The following is a 13,660-nucleotide window of genomic DNA, read 5'->3' on the forward strand; positions in this document are numbered from 1 at the left end:
ATAAACTCATTGGAGCTCAAGTCCAAACTGATAATCAAAATTTCACATGATCGATTTCAGGTAGAATTGCACTAGAGAAACCCAGTAATGAGGCGTAGTGGTGATCGTGGGCTTTGGTCCTAGTCCATGTGTGGCTGGTCCAGGTTGGGATACGTTGGTTCAGTTCTAATGTGGTGTATGTTGCAGGTGTTGGGTTTGGTTGGTAGTGGTGCTGTCAGGATTTCGTCTCTTGATCAGTCCTACTCTCCACTACACAACAACATATCTTGCATGTATTCCTTTTCCGTTGCAGACTTGCAGCTCTAATCTCATCCCGTTAATGATGGACAAATTGGAAGCTTTAGCCTTGGCCACAGAGAAACCCAGGAATGATCTCAATCTCAGTAAAGACTAAAGGTTTGCAACACTTTGATGCTCCCCTCCGGATAAGGAGTTCCCCAGAAGCAGAAGCTTGCTCAGCCTGGGAGTGAGAATAGATCTGAGAAAGATGCATGTCCGGCGGGATGCTCCCATGGTGATTTTTTTACTTTTTCCCTTTACAGATTTTATTTTTAAAATTTATTTTTTATATTTTATATTTTAATTTATAACACAATAAAATATAGCATTTGAAGGTGGTCCGACAAAAATGATGATATGGCATTAATAGACGTTGCAAAAATGGACGGAAAACACACTGAGTGACCTCAATCTTTCAAATTTGCGAAAAAAAATTAAGAAGTGAAAGTTTATTTTTAAAAGGTGAGGGAGTGATTTTAAATTACCCATTGACTTAGAGATTTATGAGACATTTACCCAAAATATAATATATGACTTGACAAGCCAGACAGAGAATTCTTAATTAAGTGAAGAAGAAAAAAATAATAGAAAAAACTTCACTTATAACCCCCGATTGTTCATCACTCTTAAAAAAATGACCCTAAACTTTAAAACTTATCAATTCAGGGTATTCATCTTTCAATTTTTTTCAATTTCAACATTTCGTTAGATTTTTTCCGTTAAATCCTATCAAAATTTTCAAAATATTCCTATGCTTATTTTTTTAAAAAAAAAATTATAAAAATTTTCAAAGATCAATGTATTTTTGCAAATTCCGTTAAATTTTGATCAACACCTAAATCCTAGCAATTTTTTTTTCTCTTTTTTCCTAAAAAAAAAATAAGGATATTTTGGGAATTTTGATACGATTTAACGGAAAATTCTAACGGATGGTTGAAATTGAAAAAAAAAATATATACATGGATGCCTTAAATTGATACTTTTTAAAGTTTTGGAAGCTTTTTCGAAAAATGATGAAAGATTATGAGTTATAAGTAAAGTTCTTCCAAAATAATATTACGAACCAACAGACTGACAGAGAAATGTTTCTGTTGTTGATCATGTACTCAAGCTTAATATCCTATATATCTAAACAAATCCTTTTCAAGAGAATCAGAAAATTACTTATTTAAGGTATGACCAAGGGGTTGACTTTACATAGAAGGAAGCTAGATCTTTTCCATCTATAGACTATATATGTAAAGACATACATGCATCTTCAAAGAAGGCATGGAATTGCCCATGTTTAGTCCAATTCATGATATTGTATACCTTGAGACCGTATATAGCATGCATATTAATTTGACTAATTGCAATAATATGCTGCATGCATGTCTATCTATCTATAAACAAATTGCATCACAAAAACAATCTTCTCCTCACGAAGGCTATATATATATATATATATATATATATAGTTCTAACCGATCCAAATGTTCAATTATTTGCTGCTCGAATAGATAAGCGGACTACCCTATAGGTTAGCCAAATAAATCTCAAAGAAACTCTTTCATATTTATCTGGCATGGGATAGCCCACATTTTTACCCTTATCGTGCCTTAGCTTTCGCTTTAAAGAAATATTACTTGGTTGGCAAGATTCGGATTCCTATATTAATTCATGCAGCAACAATGAGAATCAAAACTGAACACTTTGGTCTAGATTATCTAATGTATTCCCAATTAACTTTATGTGTTTCATACTGATTCGAATCACAAAACAACTAAGGCATATAGCAATAGCAAGCAGTGTTGGTGCATTTTAATATTAAAAATGTTTGATTAAACAGAATATAATCATGAAAATAGTTTTGTTAATCAAATGAGAAAATGTGTTCCGTACTTTCATAAGGTAATTAATGAGGTGTTAGTGGGAGTTAGTGTTTTAATAATTAACAAAAGGAAAAATTACACGTATGCAAAATAAATAAATAAATATTATAAGTTACTACCGGGCCTAGCCTCCATTAGATTTGAAGTTAGAATGGACTGAAAGTTGCAAGCGGCACGCCTATTAATTTAGAGAAATGATCCCTACACTCATTTCTTACAACAGTCCCACAACAAGCTGATGTGGCTGGTAATATTTTATTACTTTTTTTGTTTTGTTTTGTTTTCTTTTTGTAAAAAAATAATAAAATACTACCAGCCACGTCAGCTTGTTGTGGGGCTGTTGTGAGAAATGAGTGTAGGGATCATTTCTCATTAATTTAAGACTTGAAATGATCAAAGTGTTATTCTATTATTTTTTTTATATAAAAAAGAAAAGAAAAAAATGAGAGAATATGAGTGGTCGAAGGTGCTAGAGTATATTTAGATTATTATGAAGTTAGGGATTATATGTAAAGCTGTACATGCCGGTGAATATTAACCGTCTACATCTGCTATTAGCATCTATACGCTATCCACTATCTGCACATGCGGATTCAGATAAAAAAAAAAAACTATCATCAGCAAGTGCGGATATGGATAGCAATTTTAGGGGATGCGGATAATAACTGCACCTATGCTCATACCCTTTATATCTAATATATATTTATTTTTATTTTTATATGTATTTCACTTATGAATGTGTAATATTTAGACAATTTATGTTTTTTTATGCTATGAATTTGTAATATTATTTTTTTTATGTTGGATTTGTAATTTATGTTTTTTTATGTTTGCTGACTTGATGTTATACTCATCGAATCATGGAGGATAAAAAAAAACATATAGTGTTTCTTGTGAACATTGATTACCATGAATATATTGAGGTCGTATCCATCATCTCCTTTTTTTCTCGTTTCTACATATTTTTTGGTGTTGCATTATATTTTCAAAACAAGCCCAATACATTAAAAATTGGTCAAAATTATTTTTAAAAGCATTTAAAATATATCCATTACCTATTTGCAGATAACATATCATAACCGCACTTAATAACTGCAATAACTACACCCCTACTCACATGACATATATGAAAACTACCGAAACAGACTGCATATTCGGATGCCCCTAGGTCATGGAAAAAGAGAAATGACCCGTAATGTTGCAAATAAAGCGTTGTTTTATAAAAACCCAAATCAATGCATTAAACAGATTTAAATATTTTCTTTTTTTTGCCCTATAGTATTAGGTCCCAGACATAGAGTGCATCTTTTATTAATGACCTTGAAGAATTAATCATCATTAAACATCGGACAGAAATTCCCTACAAAACAGTTTGTAGGAAATTTTTTACAACCTACATATAAGTTTGACATGTGTCCATTGGCATATGAGATCGAAGCACATATTATTTAAATAGCATGTGTTTCTTACATGCTTTTTTAATGACATTAATAAAAAATAAAAATAAAAATGTAATTCTCACATGACATGTGTAAGAAATTTCTCAGTCCATTAACACATGATGAATTTCCCACGTTATAAATGGCCCCTAGTGTAAGAGTTCTGTCTAAGGCCACTAGCCCACTAACCTAAAATCTGACCTTGAGTGGAAGGACAATTACATAATACTAGCCCTTTCCCATGCCTTTCAGAAAATAAGTCAAGCAAATTATTTGCATCTTTTGATCTTATTATCTACCTCCGGAATAAGCTATGGTAGAAACTTTGCCATACCGGCTCCATTTGTTTCGATGTAATATGTTTTTTTGGAAAATGTGGTCAAACAAAGAACATTTTCAGTTAGCTAGAAAAATTTCTTTTAATTTTTGTAAAATGATTTTTTTTTTTTTTTTTAAACCGTAAACACCATTTTCTAAGTTTGATTTTCTCCTTCTCATGCACGCTCTCTTGCGGTTCATTTTCCGCGCACCGCCGGAGGTTGCCCGCCGTCACTGATTACATTATTTACTCCATCATGGCAGGCAAAAGTAAAAAATCCTGGCCGTTTCTTTATCTCTTTACTGTTTAGTAGTCATGCATGTGCTTCTGAGATCAATTGCACTTCTAGAAGCAACAGAATAGCTTCTTCTTGGTTTCACATGTAAATTCTAGTCGCAGTTTTTCTTTAAAAATGCTCAGAAATTGTTTTTGCACCTCATCAATATGTAGTTATCATTTATTACTTACATATATAATAACTTTGGGTCACCTATAGAATTATATATAGTTATATACTATATTATATAGTATATTACTTATAAATACAGATACACACATACATACATAAGCTGAAGGAAAAAATATACTTAAGCTTTCTCAAACTACCACATTTTTTTAATTTTATTTGCGCCTTTAAATTATCAATTGTAACACTTAAATACGTCAAATTATCATGATTTGACCAAAAACAAAAAGCCTATGCCAGTGTCAAAGTTAAAGTTGATAAAAACATGTGACCACTTTGATGAGCCGGCTGTTAAAGCACTAGCAGCAGCTTCTCTAAATCTCATTTTCTTCCTTAGATTCGGGAAAATTGCTAAAAAAATTCCTTGAATCAAATTCTCTTGTTGTTCCCTAAACTTAGAAAACACTAAAGGAACCAAAAAAATTGTACCTTAAATCAATGCTTTTAATTAAGGACTCAATTACAGAAAAAATAAATACAAATAATTGAATTCCAAGATATTAAGAAGGAAAATAAAAGAAAAGAAATCGAAAGTTACATTAATTGCACCCTTAAAAAAAGTTACTAACTATTTCACATGAACTTAAAATCAACGTATTGTCTAAATTTGTTTATTAAAATAATTTTTAGAATAAAGTAAATTTCGTTTTACGCAAATTAAATTTTACATAAAAATAATTATTTGTAATGCAGTACAAAATATGACTTTTGTTGAAATTAAATGTATCCTAACAAAGATGAATTTTGCAAGTTTTTAGGAAAAAAAAAATTAAAGTTAAAAGGCAAAAAGAATGATTTAAAATTAAAGTTATTTAATTAAATATTTAAATATAAAGAATGCCGCACTTAAGTTTGTCACCTTAGGCCTCAAAATCTATCAAACTGGCCCTAAAAGCTATCGGAGAGTACATTTAAATAGAAAAACAAAAATTAGTTTAGCTCCTTAAATTAAATAAATGATGCTTTTTTACTAAGGCCGTACTTAAAATCGCCTTATGATTGTCAGGCGTTATTGTCAGTTTTACTGTTGATATTTTTCACTCAATTTTTCTGGATTACGCTTGAATTCTTCGTTCAACATATTGTTTGAGAAGAGCCATAAACCAATAAACTCCAAAACCCTTTTTGGTGCACTTATTGTTTGAGAAGAGCCCCCATGCCCTTTCCTCTTTGTGAAGGAACAGGAGGAAAATTCTCAATTGTAGAGGATCTTGATCCCAAATTAACTCGAAGTTAGATATCTTTTTTCATGTTTATCTTATCTGTAAGCACACTTGTATTATAAATTAATCTGTCAAGTATGATTTTGTGTTCCTATATTTTGTTAACATAGTGGACCTCTTTGATATCATTAAGGACATTATAATGATTCAATTAAGTCTTAACAAACTTGTACTTCCATACATGATACAGACTTTTGGCAATGGTTAATCAGTAGAAAATTATTTTGTTATCAGTATTAGAATATGTAGTTGGCACATGAAAGCTTTTTGGTGATATTCTTCTTTCTTTCTTTCTCTTTTCTAATTATTCTGGTGAGCCATCTATAGGATTACAAGACTAAAAGGAGTCAGGACCTACCTTCCACAACCCATCAACCACATAAGGAGTTGGACAAGCCATACCACCCCACTGTAATTAATGCATGAGGGCACATGCATAAGGCAATTTTGTTTTTTGGAGCTTCTGATGGCAGCATGCCAGCAGCAGCAGCATCCTTGAAGCAATCATAAACACACTGCTTTTCTTTTCTTTTTTCTTTTTTTTTTTTTGTACCTAAAACAGTTTATTTTCTTTAAACAGAACCAAGAGCATATTCATCAAACCAATTTAAGGATCTATATCCAATTCTGTACACAAACCCCAATGTATTGGGTTCTTCACACCACTTTCATACACATCATAATCTCTCATCTACAAGAAGCCAGAGTAAAACTGAAAAAGAACAGAAAAAACTAAAAAATGAAAGAGCACCTTGCTCAGCCACCAACCTCTCCCGAGTCTCCCCCATGTCTGGATAGGCAAACCCAAGAATTCAATGAGTTGGAAAAATTGTAAGAATTACCCCTCACTTTATATAATCCCTTTGATCTTCAAAATGAATCATTTGTTTGGTTATGTACGCTGGTATCCTCTGCTGTCTGATCTTGAATCTGGATTATCACTCCGATCAGTATCGGAGTATTCCTTCTGGGACTCGATCTCCATGCTACCTCCCTGAGTTCTTCGGTGCCTTCGATCCTGAAAAGTCAAGAAAAAAAAAAAACTTTTATTTCAATCTCTCCACAACAAGGGGTCAGAGTCAGATGTCCAGCCATTGACGAGCCCTTTTCAATTGGAAAGAGATCATTGCTGGGTCATCAAAGGAAATCAATTCATAAGAGCTTAGGAAAGTAAAATAGATCAACCATCATAGTCTGATCATGCATAAAGAAAGACATAATAATTGAACGAAGGAGAGATGAAGTAGGAAAACATGTGCATATTTCTATATATGCCTTCAGCAGCAATCAAATCCAATATAACTAAACTTATACATATTCAAATATCTGTCCATGCTATAAAAAAGAAATCAGAAACTAACCTCTCTTGGTATGGGATACTCTTCGGATTCAAGCATACGAACAACCTGGCTCATCTTGGGTCTTTTTTCAGAATCTGGATCAACACACCTTAAAGCAGTCAAAAGAGCACGTTTTAAGGCTCTTGTTGATGGCCTGGGTTCCATGTTTGGGTCTACCACTTCTTCTGATCGCCTGCTTCCAACCATCATTTTCAGCCAATCGACCAGATTCACCTGTAAGTATTGATATTCATGTCATGTAAAACTTCAAAATCTCATTGGACCAAATAAAAGTTGTAATTAAGATCAATGTTCAAAAACCTGCAGCAGACCCGATCTTAGGATAAGTAATACTATTAATCTATCCTAGTTCAACTGATCCTACTGACCCTTTGAAAATTTGAACCATTGTTGAACCAACAAATTCCAGGTCAGGGATCATGCAACCCGCCCATTTCTTTTTAAACCAAAACAATGAAGATCTAGAGAAGGTTAAGGCAGGCTTGAACCTCAACCTTTGAGCAGAAGATTTCACAAGCGAACAACTGAACTAAAGGACCTAATGTTAAACATCATAAGCTTTAATTATACATCACTCTTACAAAAGGAAAGGGGGAAATCAAATAAATTTCCCTTTAAAATAACAAAAGATCACTGAGCGAAATTCTGTCCACAAATTATGATACTTTTACGCTTTCTAATTGTCTTGAAGATAGGTTCAACATATTTACCAACCTAAAAATAGCAAGTACAGCGAAAAACAGAACCAACATGCAACTTGGAGGAGTTAAAACCAACTAAAAGGAGTAAGGTAAAAATAGGCCTCAGGTTGGCCTGCAACAAGTTGCATTCCAGATATCTCTAATAAGGGATCCAAATCATGCAGCATTAACCAATATTTATCAGTATCCACCATCAGTGATTAGTACTGTAAATACAACTTGCATCAAGTGCCTTTGTGACTCCTGGATAAGAACAATTCAGTGTCTTTCAGGCAGTTAAAAAGGCATATATAATAGAGTGTAATGGCTTATCCCATACCTCATGGACAGGACGACCATAGTCCACAGGATCTCTTCCAGTAATGGCCTCTAAGAGCAGAACCCCGAAGCTATAAACATCACTCTTTTCATTCAGAAGGCCAGTATTTGCATACTCAGGAGCAACATACCTGTAAATGTTTGGAGAAAAAGTGGAGAGATTGAGGTATGAATATGAAAATGATTATTCCAGTCCAAATGTCAATGTTAGATTGAAACAACCTTAAAACCGGGAAATGAAATTTTCTACCCACTAGAAGAATTACTTACCCAAAAGTTCCCATAACCCGAGTTGTGACATGACTTTTTCCAGCACCCAGCAACTTGGCTAGACCAAAATCAGATACCTTGGCATTGAAGTCATCATCAATCAATATGTTGCTTGATTTAATATCTCGATGCACCACTTTTGGCTCAATGGCCTCATGCAAGTAGGATAGACTGCAACCAGTACCCCATATTAAATGAGATCTAAAATGCCCGAAAGGGATGTCCAAATGAATCGACTTACGCTTTAGCCGTGCCGAGAAGAACCTTCATGCGGGCCTCCCAAGTAAGATATCCATGCTGACGCATCGCTCCGTGAAGCCACTGCTCTAAATTTCCATTGTTGACATACTCATAGACTAAAATCCTGAAATATTTAGATCAGTAAAAAGGAAGTAAATCCCTTGATCAAGGTACCTATCAACTATTAAACAGACAAAAGATGTTTTTTACTCCCTTAATATCTGGTAATCTAGTACTTCAATTATCTTATTTTTGTGGTAAATTGATTTGGACTGTTGATATAAGTATTAAGTTAGACATAAACACAATGTAAAAGAAAACAGTACCTGTGAGTCCCTTCAACGCAGTATCCCAGAAGACGAACCAAATTCTTATGGCGCACATGACCAATAGCTTCAACTTCCACTCTAAATTCTTTCTCCGCTTGGCCCCTAAAGTGAAGAAGTTGAGTTAAATTTTAGCCAAAGCCACATGAACAAGAACAAAAATTCATAATAAATTCAGGAAATTGATAATATATTTAAACTAACAGATTATTGAGGATCTTTTTAACTGCCACTGGAGTGCCATTAATCAACTGTCCTCGATAAACAACTCCATAACCCCCCTCACCAAGAACGTTTTCCTTATTAAATCGGCTTGTAGCAAGCTCAAGATCCCTTAATGTAAACCAGTGGCCCCAACCTAAGTGAGAGAATTCAGGCAGGCCACATAGAGGGGAAGGAGCAGTTATAGGATATGAGGACGAAGGCTTGTACACAGTAACCTTGCCAGAACTCCCGTCTTCTCCCGATTGCGAACCACCACCATCTTTCTCTAAATGATTAAATGAACCTGACTGGCTGCTATTGTCTCCATTCTTCACCGTCCCCATACCCAGATGGACCAAAACTTTATCTGATTCTTTGTCACTGGATTTATCATGAATGGTGAGAAGAATTCCATCACGAGGAACAAATTCATCTGTCGTTACTTGCTCCACTCGGACTTCCTTGATTTCCTTTGAAACAGTCGGGATTTGGCTAAGAGGAATCTTGTCCTTAGTTCTCCTTGATTTCTTCCGTGATGTAAGACACAGCGACAGCACAGAGAGGATAATTATGATAAATAACCCGACTGCAATCCCAATTACTTCCCAGACCTTAAGATCAAGAATAGCAGTTTTCTTTGACAATACCGCTTTAAGATCTGTGGCCATTTTTCCAGATGTCCAGCTGCCTACAGAATTTAACAAAGAGATATGAACAATGCAGAATCTCATACCAATATTGACATTCGTCTACCATGTATATGATCCAATTAACATCTTCAAGTCCTTTACTCTTATTGGGCAACCATCCACAGGGTGATTAAAAGCTAGTAATTTTTGTGGTCATTGGTAGAAGTTTTAAGCATCTTCACTATTCTATACAAAACTAGCAACAACTAGAAGAGAACATGTCACAACCACAAAAACCAAATAAGAAAGAGAGCGGGCCATGAAGCGTAAACATCAAAATAAGAACCTGAACAGAAGCATTTCAATGAAAAAATACTTGGATCATAGAACACAATGGAAACAGAAGATATCATAAAGATTAGACCACTTCTGACATCACATAACTATTTCACCAACATAAAAACCGAAACTTTTCAGGGGATACAATCACAAATAGAAAAACAAAAATGACGCATTAAAAGTAACAACTACAGAGAGAATGAGAAGCAGCACAAGTTGTTTTATGTTTCTGAAAACATTTCATCCTCTTACCTTTCTATGATGGGATCTCCAAAGGCAACTTTCAAACTCCAGATCTCTGAAACCACTTCGCCATACTTTATTCTCAGACAAAGAAACAAAACCCACAATCTCAGATCTCTGGCTAAAGAAACCCAATAAAATACAATCAAGTAGACCCCATGTAGTAAAACCCAGATCAACCCAGTTCACAGAAAAACCAGCTTTATAGCTCAAATGAATTTATTTCCTATCTGGGTTTTCTCTGTGGATGCAAAATGCAGGTCTGAATCTAAGCTGGGATGGAGCTTTCTGACACCAGCCTTGAGGCTTCTTCAAAACCCAAACACGAGAATGACAAGAAAGGTCCTCTGCTGCTTGTTGCAGAGAGTTCAAGGACATGGATTTCTAAGCAGTGGGGATATAAATTATAATAAGAAGGGATGGAGTTATCAGCGGTAGGTGATGTGTTTAGATGCCTTGCATCACATATTCAAACAGTAAAAGAGAAGCATGGAATTCTGTCAGGTCCTCTTGGGATTTTCTTTATTTGTTATGAACATGACTGATTATCAGTAATTTAATCTACCCCTTCTTTTCTTGCAAATTAACATTTTTTTTTTTTTCTATTATTTGTATTTGGTTTTATTGGGGTAATTAAACAATTTAAACTGTAGTATAGTGAAAATATATTAACAATTACAAGTCTTCTACTGGTTTTGTTTAGTTGTTTTTTTTCTTTCATTTTTTTATGTATTAGTTGGTCAAACATCTTAATTAAGACAAACGACTTGATGATTATGATTAAGAAAAGGTTAGTAATGAGGAAGTAGTGAGATTTGAAATGAATGCAGTCTGTTAATATAGCTAGTTGGATGGTCAAAGGAATGCAATCTGTGCCACTCTGAGAATTACAAGCTACTGTCATTGGGAGATGAAAGAGTAATTTTGAACTTCAAAAAACCTTTCCAATTTCTTCCTCTTAGTAATTAGCAAGAAAAATATTAGAAAAAAAAAATTCTTTTTCAGATTCTTTTTTCTTACACATGTGATTATGTAAAAAGGTCTAATTATTCCAGTGGGAGTCACAGTTAAGAAATCTTTTGATTTGGCTTTCCTTTAGCAAAATGGCCACTTTTATATCAGTAAAGTTTTACCATCTAAATTAGTCAATTGGGTTGGCTCTTCTCAACCTCAAAAGTGGGCAAATATATATACCTTCCCAATTCAAATAAACGGAAAAAATAAAAAATCATTAAATACAAGATTGGCTTTAGGTGATGAGTTACTGTTATTGAAATTTGAAGTCCAATAAAATTCATTTAGAAAATAAAAATAAAAGGAAAATAACAAAGCAAATTGGATGGTTACATACCATCAAACTAAGCCAACTTCTAGTATATTTGGTTCACTTACATTACAATGGTAACGTGGTAGGTAAATCCTTTTTTGGTGGTGACAATTAAACCTTGTGAGGACCAGTCACTAGATTCCTCAGTACTGAACACATGCAATCCCCATCCAAAATTCATTGCATCCATTAAAAATCTTTTACTTTTAAGGCGAAGAAAGTTGTTGATTAAATTCTTACCCATCCACACAAAAACAAAAAAAAAAAAGAAAAAAAAAAGCCCATCATCAATTAAAGTACCCAATAACGTGTTTTGAAGGGTATTTTTTGTTTTTAATTTTAAAAAATATTCTTACGTGACATAAAAATTAAAAATTGATTTTTATATTTTGAATTGTTTATTAATATTTTCATTTTAACAACCTAAAACAAGACGATGTCATGTAGTAATTTGATGAGGGAATTCAATGAAAACCACAAAAATGGCATAAAAAAGTGGAGGAAGCAAACTACAACCAAGAAGGGCTACAATGAGGATGTAAATATGGAGTAATTATCCATTCAAAACTATTTTGCTGAAGGCCTTTTTATCTTCGATATTCAAAGTACAAGAAATTCTCAAACTAAATGGAGCGGATTAGAATCCTTTCAAATTATTCGTCTGAATTTGAGAGAATTCGAACTGGTAATTATGAGAAATTACTTATAAAATCTACCTGACCAAATAAAAATGTGACTGCTTAACCATTTATCTGATCGAATAGATTTTATAAATAATCTCTCATAATTATTTGCTTTACTTTTTTAAATTTAAATAAATAAATTGAGAATACCATGCAAGGACAGAGTTCGGATAGATTGATATGAATGTTTTAAAGCTTTTTTACTTTTAACAATTTAATTGGTTATGAATCTTATGATCATTCTTCTTTTTTCCTTTGTCTTTTTCAACTTAAGACAACATATGTATTGGCTACAGCTGGTTCTCTAGTGGCCTAGGCCCATAGCTTTTGTCCATGGACTTGGTTGCACCTATCACTGTCACTTGGCACATGTGGTAACAGTTTCGTACCCATTTTTATTGGGACACAAATTTCCTACTAATTGAGTAGAGGCATTTGTTCCATTCAGCGTCGTCCTTTGAACGTATAAAAGAAATACGTGCTTTTTTAATTATTTATATTAAAAAAATGTGTGGAAAGTATATGTTACTAAAAAAAAAAAAATTCTCACATATTAATAGATATATATTACTTTCAGATATTAGAATGGATGAAAATTATTTCAATTCAATTTGTAAGAAATTTTTGTCATTTTTTATTAGACAAATGCAAAGGGTTTTTTTTTTTAACAAAAAAAAAATTGAAAATTAACATTTATTCAAAATCCATGTAAGAATTTTTAATTCTTACGTCTATTTTGAATAGAGTATATTATTCTCACATGTGAGTGAGATCCACATGTATTTTGGACAAATGTTAATTTAATAAATGAATGCAAATTTCTGAAACTTAAACCGACCTCTAAAAGCGACATGTGTCATTTATGGTATATATTAAAAAACATATGAGAAGTATATGCTATTTAAAAAAAATAATATGTACTTTTCACGTATTTGAGACACATATCACTTTTAGATGCTTGTTTATACGAATAGATTAGGTTCTTGGATAAATTTTCCAAAGCCAATTTCGAAGACTTTTGTTTGATAACACTTTTTTCATTCTCCATTTTATTTTCCCTTTTCAAACCAAAAAAACAAAATACTCAATAGTACTTTCACATTTATTTTACAAATGATTTCCGTCATAAAATATTTTAAGAGAAGTCATTTTTCAGAAAAATATTTTCTGTCAAAATCATTTTTTGGTGTTTGACGTGTACAAAAAATTACAAATATTTTTATTCAATCATATTAATTTATAAAAATCAAATTTTATTCCCAACATAAAAATATATTAATGTGAAATAATACATTTTTTTTTATATATATATTTGGCGCATACGGATAAGGTGGGCAATTTGGGTTGGACTTGCGAACCCAACACGAACACGACATGAAATTACAGGGTTAGGGTTTAGGTTAAACGAGTTGGCGGATCAAC

At 33.0% G+C, this 13,660-nt stretch overlaps 1 protein-coding gene across 1 annotated transcript; it reads right to left on the bottom strand.

Annotated features, from left to right (window-relative positions):
• Positions 1 to 6,190: 6,190 nt before the first annotated feature.
• LOC133851442 (probable receptor-like protein kinase At5g18500) lies at positions 6,191 to 10,712 on the bottom strand. The gene is made up of 8 exons (XM_062287877.1): positions 10,238 to 10,712; positions 9,018 to 9,705; positions 8,814 to 8,918; positions 8,489 to 8,611; positions 8,248 to 8,418; positions 7,979 to 8,108; positions 6,959 to 7,171; positions 6,191 to 6,615 (listed from the first exon to the last, which is right to left on the bottom strand). Exons 2-8 carry the CDS (start codon positions 9,683 to 9,685, stop codon positions 6,490 to 6,492), a joined length of 1,536 nt encoding a protein of 511 aa, XP_062143861.1. The 5' UTR covers positions 9,686 to 9,705; positions 10,238 to 10,712; the 3' UTR covers positions 6,191 to 6,489.
• Positions 10,713 to 13,660: the final 2,948 nt, after the last annotated feature.

This window comes from Alnus glutinosa, chromosome 12, assembly GCF_958979055.1.
Source record: "Alnus glutinosa chromosome 12, dhAlnGlut1.1, whole genome shotgun sequence".
In the NCBI taxonomy this organism is placed as follows: domain Eukaryota; kingdom Viridiplantae; phylum Streptophyta; class Magnoliopsida; order Fagales; family Betulaceae; genus Alnus; species Alnus glutinosa.